Genomic DNA, 13,908 nt, shown 5'->3' with positions numbered 1-13,908 from the left:
AAGAGGTGACGATATTTCATACCATAGTGCATTTGATGTAGATGACATCATCATGCTGCAAACAATGAATTAAATATATGGTATATATTTGAATGAGACTTATTTCTGCAACATTCGTGAATTGATTTTGAGACATAGTAATCCAAAATACACGCTATGTACATATAAATATACAATTTTTAAAAATCCATTAATTCAACTCTGCATGCTTTAAATGTCTGAAATTCGTCAAATAAATGTAAACAAAGACGTTTCTTATTAAAACATGAAAGGGCGCTTTTATTTTGAAAACCCGGCAGGTTTACGGACGCGGCTGCCGTAAAGAATTGTGTTTGGCATTTCGATAAATAATTCACCTTCCTGGTTGGAAGACGACCTCGCCAGGTAACTTTGGTGCTTTAAATTAAACTGCCACGGCTCATGTTAGTACATCAGTCTGTCTAGCTGATGTTATGTGTCGGTGTCGTCGTGACTAGTTTTGTGTGGCTGTTAGCAGAGTTAATTAGAAAACTGTCCTGCTGCTCGGCGCTGCTAGCTAAAGGAAACGTTAGCAACCTGATATATGAGCGATCCGACACCAGCCGCTTTGTAAACCTCATCCGTGCTCGGCACATTTCAATTGAGGACGTTTCTATAAGCCGTAACGAACAGTATTTATCTGTTGAATCCGGCTGAAGTCGTGTGTGTGCTGCGGTTGTTTACATTTTGTACTCCATGTTCCCTCTGTGTCGCTGCGCTGCTAATGTTAATCAACCGCCGTCTGGCAGCCTTCGCTAAACTTGCTCCAGCGTTTCGTGTTGTCAGCCTCAAGATCTGCACCAGATGTGGCTGTTTCGACTTGAATCGGGAATATTGCCCTCCTATGGATGTCGATGGATCATTTTTAGCCAGTGACAGACCTGAATAAGTTCAGCTTCTTCTTTTGCTCCCTTATTGTTATTGTTCGCTCGATGGTTTCATGTGAGATCCCGATTATTCACGGACCCTTTTAAACCAGGATTTGGATAAATTATTGATAATAGCAATACATTTTCACAAAGTAAGTGGTCATTTTTGGTAACCCGGTAATGTTAAATCAATTCGCTGTATACTATGTGAAAATGTACACGTTGTACAGACTCGGATGGCAGATATTGATGCAATAATCGATTATGTTAACCTATATTACAGTAAACGAGGGCTATGAAGCAAAACTGCCACGCACCAGTTTTATTTCCTTCAGGCAAAAGCTTTTATATAGACTACAGCTCATGCAAGCTCGTGTATGACAATATAGCCTAGAAACACTTAATTTATAAACATGTAAACATCAGTCCGTATTGTTATTATTATTATTGACAGACGTTTATTTCAGCTAAAAATGAAAAATAGAACATTATATAAACTGACCTGAGGAAAAAATACCCGGGTTTTCAGTTACTGATTCGATTCACAACCAGGTTTTAGGTGACATCAACCATCTACAGCTTCAGACTAAAAATAATCACAGAAAAATTCCCTGCACTGTAATTGCTCACTTTATTTAAGACCTCATGTCATCAAAACAGCCGAACAATTAAACGATTTCAAACTGAAATCACATCTTGAAGCATTGTTTTACAAGTTCATGCCCTCCTCTTTGTGTGACAGTCACACATTTGATGGTATCTCATGCGGTCACGCTCCCATCACGTTTTAAATTTTTGTTCACAATAATGAACTGAAGCTTATAAAAAAAGTCATTTTGCAAATCAGATGTCAGTATCTGCCAGAAAAGTCTTAATTAGATATTTTGCCCAAATCATTTAGCCCTGCTGTGAGAGAACATATTTGATGTTGCATTATTGCCAGCTGAAATTTTATTTGAGAAATTACATTTCCTCATTTATTTGTCAATAATATACCTGCTACCAGTTTCTGGCATCTATTTAATATTTATTCCTGTTCTTTTGCACACAACCCTGAATGTACAAAACATAGTAACCGTCTGACCTCTGTAAGGATATTGTATGTTTTCCACCTCTTTCCTTTTCTTTCTTTTCCTTTCGTCTAGCTGTAGAGCTGTGTGTCTGTATTTATATCTTCCTCAAAGTTTGTCATCTGGAGTCACTTTCCATGAATGTGTCCACATACTTGGTCGGTGAGGCTGATTAAGGTTTTGGTTCCCCAGGAGTAAATTGAAGTGTACCATCTGAAGCAGAATACAGAGACTGTGAGTGGGTCATCAGGCAGTCTCCCTATGTCAGGCCGAAACGGGTCTGCTAGTGATGCAGACTGCCGGATCTCTGAGGACTGCCATGTCCCAGATGTTGAGCTGATGGAGCTAGGGCCGCTGCTGGAGGAGGGAGGGGTGCGGCAGGCCTCATCTAAAGGCATCCATCCAGAGGTAGGACTGTTTCAGAAATGCCCAGAGAAAAGTTGTCGTGTCTCAGTGACATCAGCGTTTTCTTGTGGTCTTTTTAAAGGGAGCCACGATGCTTGCCGAAGAAGAGGAGGATGATGATGAGGTGGGAGAAGTTCTGACTTTACCACTTCAGGCTCACCACGCCATGGAGAAGATGGAAGAGTTTGTACACAAGGTAGTGAAGTGTTTTCATTGTAGTAAACAGAACTGGTGGAAGAATCTTGACTGATAAATTGGCCTTATAACTTTTTCGATAACTTTTTTTTTAACTGCAAATTTTCTGTATATATCTAGGTCACAGTTCTGTAATAACACATGAAAATAAACCTCTTCATTTTTTTCTATTTCATGATATATCAATACATAAATATTAGAAATATTGTTATCACAGTGAAACTCAAATAGTAATATCATATTGTCCTCAAAAGCCACTTGCAAGTAGGCTGTACTTGTAAAGGTTGTCAATTAGTTTATAGCCTGGAAGCAGATTTTACTATCTACAGTTCCTATTAAAGTTTTATACTTTCACAATGGCTCAGATTAACCCAGCAGTTATCAAACTTTATCTGTCATGTTCACCTTCAGAAGCCTAAACATTTATGCACATGTAAACAATTTATTTTTTTTCTGCTCAGCTTTGTTTTGTAATGCCCCAAGCCTATTTTGGGAACCACTGATTAAAGTAATGTTTGACATTAATGTGAACAGGTCAGAACATCACTTAGCCAGTCTGGCTTCATGTCTCTGCTCCCACCTGAATACAGGTTTCTGCAGCAAAAGAAATATAGGAATCCTGTAGGAGACATTGGCAGTGATTTGTACCCCTTCCAACAATATGTTCTTCTCTCCTCAGTCTAGCTTCGGTGTTATTGGTAAATGTTGGTTATTTAAACTGTCAAATGTTTGAGACTAAAGAAAGAAAAATAGATCCTACGACAATACACCAGTTTGTTCACATTCTAACGTCAAACCAGCATCAATATTTCAGCAACCACTTTAAATGAGCCGAAACTGGACACACGATTGAAGTCATAAGTGTGTACCAGCTCTATTACTATTCTGCAGTTTAGCAGGGAGGTTAGCGGACACACAGTTGCAGATTCGGATACACAGCAGCAGCAAGCAGGGATTAACCTGTGACTCCACTGTTGTTTCAGTCTTGTGGTTATTCGACATCAGATACAGGATTTATGTGTGATATAGGACTTCAGGCATCACTGTTTAAGACAATTTCAGAAGGGCTGATTTAAAAAGAAATATTGGTTCATTATCATATCCATTTTTAAGGGTTGGGTCCTAAACTACAGTTTAAAGCACCAAATAAATTCAGCTTACAGCCAAGAAAGCAGAATTGAGATGGTTTTTTCAGAAGCTGGTTGTTGGAAGTTGCTCAATATTTTTCTGTCATTCGGCTTTTTTACTAATTGACTAATTGTATTATGTCTACATGTCAGCTTAATGCAAAGACAAGGTGCTATAGCTCTAAGAGACTGTTGGATGTCTGAGAAAGGACTGAACAAATGTTAGAAAACATTTCTTAATGCATTCATATTTATTTTTTAGGTTTTCACAAAGTGTAGTTTGTCTATTTCCATTGTTACTCTATGACAGTCAACATTATTACACATGATTAGATGTTTAAACTGCATGAGGTTTCTATGTCTTTGTCATTCTGTAGGTTTTTATTAAGCATGATATTCATCCTTGCATCACCCTGACAGGCTCTCAGTTAGAGATCCGCACCGTACTGCTGTATTCAGGATTGTGTGAGTCAAATTTATTCTTGTTTTGCAGGTCTGGGAGGGGCGCTGGAGGGTCATCCCTTTTCATGTCCTGCCTGAGTGGCTGAAGGACAACGATTACCTCCTGCATGGCCATCGACCCCCGATGCCCTCCTTCCGGGCCTGTTTTGGAAGCATCTTTAGAATTCACACTGAGACAGGAAACATCTGGACTCACCTGTTAGGTGAGCATGAAAAGCCTTACACAATGTTACAAATGGTTAAACAAAGTTGCTGAGCAGTAAAATCTTGTCTACAATCAGACATATCTTTAACTGGAGCATCCTAGATATTTTTTGTCTGTTCTGGTGTTGGTTATAAGTTAAACTGCTCTATTTCATGCAGTAGTTGGACAAAAATGTAAAACTGTTTTGTCTTCCTCAGGGTTGATCTTATTCCTCTGTCTGGGCACGTTAACCATGTTGCGGCCCAACATGTATTTTATGGCCCCGCTGCAAGAAAAAGTTGTGTTTGGGATGTTCTTCCTGGGAGCTGTGCTCTGCCTCAGCTTCTCCTGGCTCTTTCATACCGTCTACTGCCACTCTGAGAAAGTGTCACGCACATTCTCCAAGTAAGGCATCACACTGTCACACAATGTTTGTCGTATGCTTGCTTTGCATGTTAGAAAGGAATACTTTGTATTTGTCAATGTTTGCCCCAGGCTCATATCTCTTGTGAGTGACAGATTTTTAATTTCAGTCTCCCTTAAGTGTCTTGGTAGTGAACAAACAGCTCCACTTTGCCACCTGCAATTTAGTTAATGAGAGACTAACTCACAATTATTACTTAGTTAGTAGTTGCAATAATCAAAATACTCTAAAAACAAATGACTGTGGGAACACAGTCTCATAAATCATAGTGTTGGTGGTTTTACCCCACCTTATCCTATCCATACGCCAAATGTCATTGTGCAAAAAATTTAACCCCCAATTGCTCCTGCAGAGCCTGCCAGCAGTTTGCATTGGAGCTCTGCCATTTTTGCGCAAGTGTGTGTAGAATGTGAGGTGGGGTGAAGCACTTAAACTGATCTGTGGTTAGAGCTGCAAGATAAGTGCATTTACACTGGCAAACTACTGAGTGTATCACTTAAATTATGGTTTAATTGTTATTTATTGCACAACTACCTGCATTAATTACTTCAACGATACTCAGAGAGTCCTTCGTGTGTGTTATTGTGTCCAAGCAGACTTTGCATACATAAACACCATGTATAAAATTTGAATAGGCTTGGCAGCAAGGTTGTTAACCCTTTGTTACCTGTGGTCTGAGAACTTTATTGCATCTATTGCATCTTGCAGCCAAACACCTGACAGTTGTCTCTGTGTCACTTTCTCTCCTCAGGCTTGACTACTCGGGCATTGCACTCCTAATCATGGGCTCCTTCGTGCCCTGGCTGTACTACTCGTTCTATTGTTCCCCTCAGCCTCGACTTATCTACCTCACCATTGTATGTGTCCTCGGCATTGCCGCCATCATAGTTGCCCAGTGGGACCGATTCTCAACACCTCGTCACAGACCTACAAGAGCAGGTGCTCACCAGCTGAGGATGATATGTATTTTTAAAATACACTGTTTTGTTTCATAATCTTATGCATCTTACCAGCTTTGGGTTGTAATTGCAGTTTTATCACATCTGTCACTGCTGCATTTCCTGAGCAGCGGTGATAACTGCTCAGGGAAACGCTGATAACATGTGGTTCGCAATAACTGCTGAGTTGTGTTTAAACTTCTGAAACTATTTTATAATAATTTTTGTTTTGTCTCGTAATACAAAAAAATGTTGACAGGTAACCCTTGTTGATGCTTCTCTTAGGCGTGTTCATGGGTCTTGGACTAAGCGGCATTGTTCCTACCATGCACTTCACCATCGAGGAGGGCTTTGTTAAAGCCACCACAGTCGGACAGATGGGCTGGTTCTACCTGATGGGTGCCATGTATATCACTGGTGCTGGTCTGTATGCAGCCAGGATCCCTGAGCGCTATTTTCCTGGCAAGTGTGACATCTGGGTAAGTGTTAATTATGTTGCAAAACTACATTTTTGGAAATATAGTTGCAGAAAGTCAGTAAACAAGGTGCAACCATCCCCCACAGTCCCTATGTAAATAGTGCGCTTTAAGTAAGAAAAGACTGAGCTGTATACAATTATGAAAAGTGAAACATATTTAGAATTAACCCAAGTTAATCATCAGAGCCAACAGTGCAATTTGAGCTTCAAAAATTTCACAAAATAATGCTGATTTTCTCTCTTATTGTCAACACTGAAGACACAGCAGTCTAGTTTGAACAAAAATCACTGGAATTGTCAGTGGACCAAAGCGACCAAAGAGCTTGGTGTTCACACTCAGTGTGAGCTTGACATAGTGGCCCATTGATTGAAGGCGCAGGTTCTGCTTGCGTAGGAAAGCTGAATAAAATATGTAGTGTGAGTTAACACCTTGCACGTTTCAGAAAATTGCCACAGTGTATGCTCAGCTTTCAAGACTAACTATTCAACTGTGTCGACATAGATAGATAGATTTCTATTAATTGTTTGGATCACAGAGTGCACCTGTACCAAACCTTGGAAACTGTTTGGGATAGATATACCTCCTGTTACACCTCTAGAAGACATGCTACATGATATTTCACAGTTCGGAAAGCAGTGACTAAAGGAGTAGTTTTCCACTCAATGAGAGCCTTTGTCCTTTTCATTGCTTGATCAAACATAAGCAAAGCATAATAGATGTATAAATGTTACTAATAGAGACATCTTTCTCTTTTTTTAGTTCCATTCTCATCAGATTTTTCATGTTCTGGTCGTGGCAGCAGCGTTCATCCATTTCTACGGGGTTTCCAACTTGCAGGAGTTCCGCTATGGTCTCGAGGGAGGATGCACAGATGACTCTCTACTCTGAGAGGCCTGACTGTGACTTACTTATACTATTCTTTATAGCCCCACAAGCACACACACACACACACACACACACACACACACACATGTACACACACACACACACACACACACACACACACACACACACACACACACACATGTACACACACATTCACACTCAAAATGCTGCTGGAATTCAATATAGTCACTTTTTGCCCCTTCTGTACCTCTGATTTGCTAACATCTTGTTTGGGTTTTAGTGATCTTTCTGCTTTTGGCTCTTTTTTGCTCCAATAAAGTAGCATTAACTAGCCAATGAACTCTGGAGGGAACAGGCACTACTTGTTACAATGATAAATATGAAGCTTGAACTCAGCATTTTCAGCTATGATAAAAAAAAACAACAGGATTTTAACCAAAATATGTATTCCTGAAACTGATAGCCTCTTCTTAGAAGCTCACGAGTACCCCAACATCTTCATCGTCTGTTACTGTTGCACAAAGGGTACAGAGGGTATTATTTGTGCTGTAGCAGAAGGCACATACTGTAAATCATTCCCTTTCACCCTCCCAGTTTCCATGCAGGTTAGAGAATGAATGTACTGTCCACCAGGAGTTTGGTGTGGAGCAGTCCGGGACCATTTAGGTGCTTTGGAACTTACAGTATGCACACATTTGTATGAGGATGATGAACATATACAAATGTGTGTTTGGATGCCACCAGATGTTTTTGTATTAAACTGTATTGACACTGAGTGTTCATCTTTCTGTTACAACACTGAGGACCACCACAAATTCACATCAGCCCGATTAGCAATAAACCATAAGCTGTATCCTGAAAGTACATTCAACACCAAAATCTACAGTTGTTTTTGGGTGACTTTGTAATATCTGTCCAAGGATTACAGAAGGAAAACGGCCTCTTGGATCTTTTACAGCACATTTACAGCAATGTATATTAATGTGCACTCCTAGAACAAAACATAAATAAAACTTTTCAAGCAAAATATATAACTTAGGTCCCATAAATATGATCTACATGTGTCTAAATTAAAGCTAAAATTTAATGGGGTTGGATTATTCTCAGTTTCTTTGAATTTTATGCTGAATTTCATAGAAATTCCCTTGCATTTGATGCATTATTTGAACTGACAAAAGTTCATAACAGCATTTTCAAATTGTTTAATGGCACAGAAAATATGTAAAAGTTTGTAGCTGTTGTGGAAAATATCTCAGCTTAGTTCAGGTTAGACTAAGATGCTTACAATGCTGAAGTGACAAGTACCCTGTCATCATTTGCAGTCAGACAACACATCACTGATTCATTTCTGAGTAATAGTTCCTGGGCTACGCACAATGTACAGATCTGGATCCGTTAAACTGCGTTTTGGTCAGCTAGAGATTTTTCTTTTGTGCTAGATTTCCGATGCAATGAGAGGTGTAAATATCAAAGCACCTTAGTGTATACTATTAAACAGAAAACTTTAAATCACCACGAGGTTTAAAATGTGTTCTGTATGATTGATATAAACTTTTAGTATTCCTGTGCCTTAGGCCAATGGAAATGTTTTTAAAGAAAACGGCCTATCTTAACAGTCAAGGGAGCGTCAAGGATTTCCAGATGTTGACTTTTCTTGTTTTCCTTGCCATATATATATATATATAAAACACACACACAATCAAATCGTTACTGATCTTACAATTCCATTGATAGGTTGTATGAACTGCTGTTTAAGACTCCTTTTTCTAGATGAACTTATTCAAGCTTTATTACAAAGACTAAAATGATGTGTATTCTTGACTTTGTGTAATGTCCTGTGTAGAAAGTGATAAATCATACATTTCACTGAAATGTAAACCTAAATATTTATTAATGGTAATCTTGGAAAATTATTGTAATAAATTTTTTTCCACATGTACAAATATGGTGTCCGATTTTCTCCAATTCATGTTTGAAAGTGTAGCAGCTGAGAGAGTAATATAAAGTCAGAGGACTCCTCGTGAATGGGAGACCTTCACGTTTGTAAATGTCACATCTGCAGTTAGCAACTATGAATACAACATGGTTTATTTCATATCAATTATCTGTCTCCGTACATGAAATTCCTGTCTTTAGAACAGTGGGTTCACAGCTGATGCCTATCACTACTAAATATCCCCATGCATGTTCTCATGCTAAAATAAACAAACTGATTGTATCAAAATTCACATTCCCAAGAGAATAGATGAGATGTATTTGGAAAGAATTGAGATAGCATGCCTCATTCAAGGCTGGACAAGCACCCAGCATTTTCCATTCTACTAATACAAAGGGAAGCAATAGACAGCTGTGCCTTTTTCTTTTTTTTTCTGAATTCTAACTTTTCTCAATATTTGGGCTTTATACAAATAAAACTGCTTTAGAAATTCAGAATGTGATAAATGTTTTTGCCCTATAATTTAACACATCTGTCAACATTTTTTCTGTCTGGATAATGTATTGCAAGTATCCAGAGAGACTTAGCTGACCTTTGTGTTTTCACTTTTTGCTACTTTATACGTCACTACATTTAGGTGGTAAATATTGTACTTCCTATTCGTACTTTTATTTGACTATCATGATGACACGCAGGTGAACCATTCTGTGTAAAATTCTGTTTATTACAGCACATTTCTCTTGTAATACTTTTTACTTAAATGATAGATATGCAGAATTTTACTTGCAGTTTAGTATTTCATACAGACATATTGCAATGTTTATTTAAAATTTAAACAATCAAAATATTTGTGCCATAGTGCTTAATCCGATTTCATCTTCACACTCAAAAAATGGTAAAGTCATGATTTTAAATAACTGCTAAAATGACTAATTATTCCAAAAATGCTGGATTTATTTCTAAAATCTATGTGAAACAAGTTTTGGAGATAACTAAAACAAACCTCTTTCCAAAAATCTGCCATGCTAATATTTCTATGCGGCATTTCATTTCAAAGCTTTATTCATGTAGTGTAAGTATTTTATTAAAGCATGGTTTTATTCAAGAGGAGTCAAGGGTGACTTAAAGGTTAAATACACTAGTTGTGCAACGAAGGTAAGCATTTGGAAGTAAAGTATTACAAAGACTGCTAGTTTGATAATACGGAACCAAATCACAACCTCATGTTTGAGATCGACCGCATTTACTGGCCGGTACACAGCAAGACCTGCTAGTATGCTAGTCTAGCTTTAGCTAACGTTTGTGTGCTACTGTTTTATTGTCATTTTCAGTATTTTCGTTACTTCGACCCTTAGGTATGTCTTATTTGATTTAATGTAAATATGTATATCGCTTATTTATGAACACGAAATGTGGTTATTTGTCTTATCGCAGTCTGTTGAATTCAGTGTTAGCATTGATGTTAGCATAAATTAAAGAGGCAGGGCTTCCTGTTTGATTATGCGGTTATTGCTGTTTTAATTAATTTAATCAATCTCATTCCTGTTATTTGTAAGCATAAATATCTCAGATTGTGGTTCAGCGACAGCCCTGATACATGCTCTGTAATTAATTAGTTGCCTTGTCACTCACTTCCGCACTACAAACGTCCTGAAGGCTTGTAATTCCGGTCCACTCACTTTGTGTTATGTGCTCAGCCTCTTTTTTTCGTTAGCGTAGCATTTTCATTTAAGGGTAGCTAGTTGGCCTTTGCAGTTAAGTTTTGTGTCTTGGATCAGTGGGGTTGGCCTGGTGAAGGAGACCCTGTCCCGGGCCTCTTTGTGCATGTACATCCGAGTAAACTTACTGTTTGTCAGGGTTCGAGATGGACAACGAGCAGCAGTCCAGAGACAGCACGGACCGGTCCGACCTGGTCTCTGAGGATGGCAAGAACAAGAAGTCTGTGTTGTGTCAACGCTGCGGATCCAAGGTGCTTTGTCCCGGGATGGCCGTGTTTGCAGAGAAGGAGGTATGATGCTCCGCAGCTCTTATGAATCAGTCACATTGTTTTAATAAAGCAACATGTATTTGTGAAAATAGTCCAGAGTGCTCAACATTAGAGCCGAATAATTAATCAAAATAGTACCGCAGTGTTTGCAAGTGCAATATCCAAATGACAAGAACTGCAGTTTTTGCTCAAGCTAAAAATGTGTAACAGCACACCATTTTCAAGAAGCACACAGAGGCCACTGCCTAAAGATCATGTTCTGCAGATTGTTTGGTACAGACCACAGCAGAAATTTCATAATTGTTGTTTTTTTGTGGTGGAAAAGAAATGTAAAAATTCCCACTAAAGTCGTTATGCTTACTGCCATGACAGTATCAAAATAAGCAGAGCATTATTGTTTTTTGCTTATTGTTCATCCCTACTTTACACAATAATAAAAAATATTAGTGAAATGACACTAAATACTTGTATTAAGTAAGTGTCAAATTGAGGTAACTTTTCAGCAACTCAGAGGGACACTTTGTGCTTTTACTCCACTAAATTTTTGTATTGTGGCTGCTAGAGTTAACACCTAATTTACAGTTTTATGTAATGTATGATCAAATTAAACATAGATAGAGGTTCCTGAAGGAAATTCGGGCCCCAGTAGCTAATTGAATGCAGCACAAACCAAACAAATTAGGTGATAATAACAAAGGTAATAATAACTAATACCAAGCATAAATGACTAATCAACCAGAAATATACAGGAGGAACAGACCGACATACATATAGACAAACATACATAATATATAGAAGGAAAACAATGGAAGCAAATTTATCAGAATGCTTGCACTCCAATATTATGTTCTTACAGTGTTTTTTAGATCATTTGGACTGTGTTTTCTCTCACCAGCTGTTCCTGCCATCGATGCGGAAAAAGAGTGGCCTCAGCAACACAGAGGGCTCAGTAGATGGTGACACTCTGACTGCCCACTGGTTAGTGGACGACATGTACACTTTTGAGAATGTGGGCTTCACTAACGACGTGGGGAGAATCAAGTATCTCATCTGTGCAGATTGTGAGATCGGACCAATCGGCTGGCACTGTTTGGATGACAAGAAGAGCTTCTACGTTGCTTTGGACAGAGTGAATCATGCATAGTATCGATGCATATGTGAGCCCACAAGAACTTTTTAAAAAGTGTTGGCTGCCTATGTTTTGTTTCATGGATTTACTGTCAGAGTTTACCCTAGCTATATTCATCACACGCACACATTCACAAATACTGTTATGTGTACATTGTGGTAACAGGATTGTGTTGCTTTCATTCTCATCTATCACACTGACAACAGTACAACCATCCTGTTCTAATAAAAACATTTTTGGGATGCTGATATTGAATGCCATTTTTGCAGCTATCTCTTGGATTAAATGATAATGTGTATTCTGTATGTGATATCCATACTGTCATTTGACACTAAATCAGAATTTTGATATGCAATGACTGTTAAAGGTTAGTTTTGAAGCAAAAACTAATATTCATTAACTACACCATCCCAGATTTTGACGCTTTGCTGCTAATCTTTTGGTTATTGACCTCTGACCAAAAAATAAATAAAAAATACAGGAGAAATACTTAGTTTTTGAAGCCCTAATAAATTATTCTGTGTTAGGAACAGTTAGATCCCTGAACCACAGATGAAACTAAGACTGGTGTGTGTTGTTTCCTTCTGCTCATTTGTGTTAACAAGAGGCAAGAACCCATTTGTGTAGCTGTGTTCTGAATGCACAGAAAGTTCACTTTATTTTGTAATAAATAATAGGTGTGGCAGCCTGACATTCAGCTTGCTACATTTTCTGCTGACAATAAAACAGGCAATGTAACCTAGTTACTAATCTAGTTAATAAATCAGACACAAAATCACAACTCTCAGTTGCCAAATGAGGCAAATTCAAATCTTATAAATACCTGCTTGGTGTACAACAGCCACGCTGGTCGTTCAGTCAAAAAAAAAATCCCTTTAACTGATAGCTGTCATTGTCTTGCTGCTCCTAAATCCCCAGAGTGACAATCTGTATTTGAAGAGAGAATAATGAAGAATACAGATGTTTATTCATGAAACTCCAACAATCAAACAAGCCAATGACTTGTTTGACTGCTGCTTCACACAAATTACCAAAAAATGTTCTTTAATGCACATGAAGTTATAGAATAACTCTTTAAATTCAGCATCATATCCTCCAGAGACTATGTCACTTAAATATCCCACAAACTTCACTGTGACTTGCTCAGAGAAAAAAATGCTCTTTTTTGAAAACAGTCAACATGTCCTCTGGTTCATGTAAGCATCAGAATGTGGATGGTGGGTGAACCACAGGCTGCACATCAACAAACCCCTCATTATTTTAAAATGCAGCTCCGCCATTCGCCACTAGATGTCCCGATTTCATTGTTCAACTCACGTTTATAATTTCCAGGCTGCCAGCAGATCTCCTTTATGATGTGGTCCATTGTTAGTCTGTGTGCTGTGCACCTGCCAACTCCAGGCTCTGCACACACCCAGTAAGCCAAACCCACCACATGAGTACTGAGCTGATAACAGTGTGGTTGTGGTGGTGGTAAATCTGTCTGAGGTTCCATACGAACACGTGTTTTTCTAAAGGAAGAAATGTATTATGGGTGTAGAAGTTTGTGTTGAGAATACTATAAAAAAGAGAATTAGCAGCATGTTTTTTCACAGTCAGGTCTCAGTGGTATGCTTTACTTGCAGTGTGAGAAGAATATGTATTATTATGATATTTTAAGTGCAGAAATGGATATCCCAGCTCTGGAATTCTTATTTTTTTATTTATTTTTTTAGAATTACAACAAGGATGATAGCAAAGTATGTAACAAATGACTCTACCTAAGAGTCAAGACACAGACTTGGAACAAAAAAGGCAGACAGTATGTGGTGACTGTAAGTGAGCTTGGCATGTTTAAAT

The 13,908-nt window shown here is 38.3% G+C and overlaps 2 protein-coding genes across 4 annotated transcripts; both read left to right on the top strand.

Annotated features, from left to right (window-relative positions):
• The first annotated feature begins 262 nt into the window (after positions 1–262).
• adipor1a (adiponectin receptor 1a) lies at positions 263–7,792 on the top strand. Of its 2 annotated transcripts, none has more exons than XM_023287145.3 (8): positions 263–384; positions 2,150–2,365; positions 2,445–2,558; positions 4,178–4,349; positions 4,549–4,735; positions 5,506–5,693; positions 5,978–6,171; positions 6,931–7,792. In XM_023287145.3, the coding sequence occupies exons 2-8, from the start codon at positions 2,219–2,221 to the stop codon at positions 7,057–7,059; spliced, it is 1,131 nt and encodes a 376-aa protein (XP_023142913.1). In that variant the 5' UTR covers positions 263–384; positions 2,150–2,218; the 3' UTR covers positions 7,060–7,792. The 2 variants fall into 2 exon arrangements, with proteins under 2 accessions (XP_023142913.1, XP_023142914.1); XM_023287146.3 differs by lacking the exon at positions 263–384 and adding an exon at positions 602–1,039.
• Positions 7,793–10,162: 2,370 nt separating this feature from the next.
• On the top strand, positions 10,163–12,317 carry rabif (RAB interacting factor). Of its 2 annotated transcripts, XM_023287178.3 has the most exons (3): positions 10,163–10,308; positions 10,810–10,961; positions 11,836–12,317. In XM_023287178.3, exons 2-3 carry the CDS (start codon positions 10,818–10,820, stop codon positions 12,082–12,084), a joined length of 393 nt encoding a protein of 130 aa, XP_023142946.1. In that variant the 5' UTR covers positions 10,163–10,308; positions 10,810–10,817; the 3' UTR covers positions 12,085–12,317. The 2 variants fall into 2 exon arrangements, with proteins under 2 accessions (XP_023142946.1, XP_023142945.1); XM_023287177.3 differs by lacking the exon at positions 10,163–10,308 and having other exon boundaries at positions 10,536–10,961.
• Positions 12,318–13,908: the final 1,591 nt, after the last annotated feature.

Source organism: Amphiprion ocellaris, chromosome 5 (genome assembly GCF_022539595.1).
Source record: "Amphiprion ocellaris isolate individual 3 ecotype Okinawa chromosome 5, ASM2253959v1, whole genome shotgun sequence".
Classification (NCBI taxonomy): Eukaryota; Metazoa; Chordata; class Actinopteri; family Pomacentridae; genus Amphiprion; species Amphiprion ocellaris.
Note: the sequence above shows the minus strand (reverse complement) of the source record. Positions and strands in the feature narration are given on the sequence as shown.

What these genes read in the sequence shown, in the direction of transcription:
- adipor1a (XM_023287145.3), top strand. Translation starts at nt 2,219, where the DNA reads ATGTCAGGCCGAAACGGGTCTGCTAGTGATGCAGACTGCCGGATCTCT. An exon ending in TGGAAGAGTTTGTACACAAG is followed by an intron (nt 2,559 to 4,177) that starts GTAGTGAAGTGT and finishes CTTGTTTTGCAG; the next exon opens with GTCTGGGAGGGGCGCTGGAG. An exon ending in GTGTCACGCACATTCTCCAA is followed by an intron (nt 4,736 to 5,505) that starts GTAAGGCATCAC and finishes TTCTCTCCTCAG; the next exon opens with GCTTGACTACTCGGGCATTG.
- rabif (XM_023287178.3), top strand. Translation starts at nt 10,818, where the DNA reads ATGGACAACGAGCAGCAGTCCAGAGACAGCACGGACCGGTCCGACCTG. An exon ending in CCGTGTTTGCAGAGAAGGAG is followed by an intron (nt 10,962 to 11,835) that starts GTATGATGCTCC and finishes TTCTCTCACCAG; the next exon opens with CTGTTCCTGCCATCGATGCG.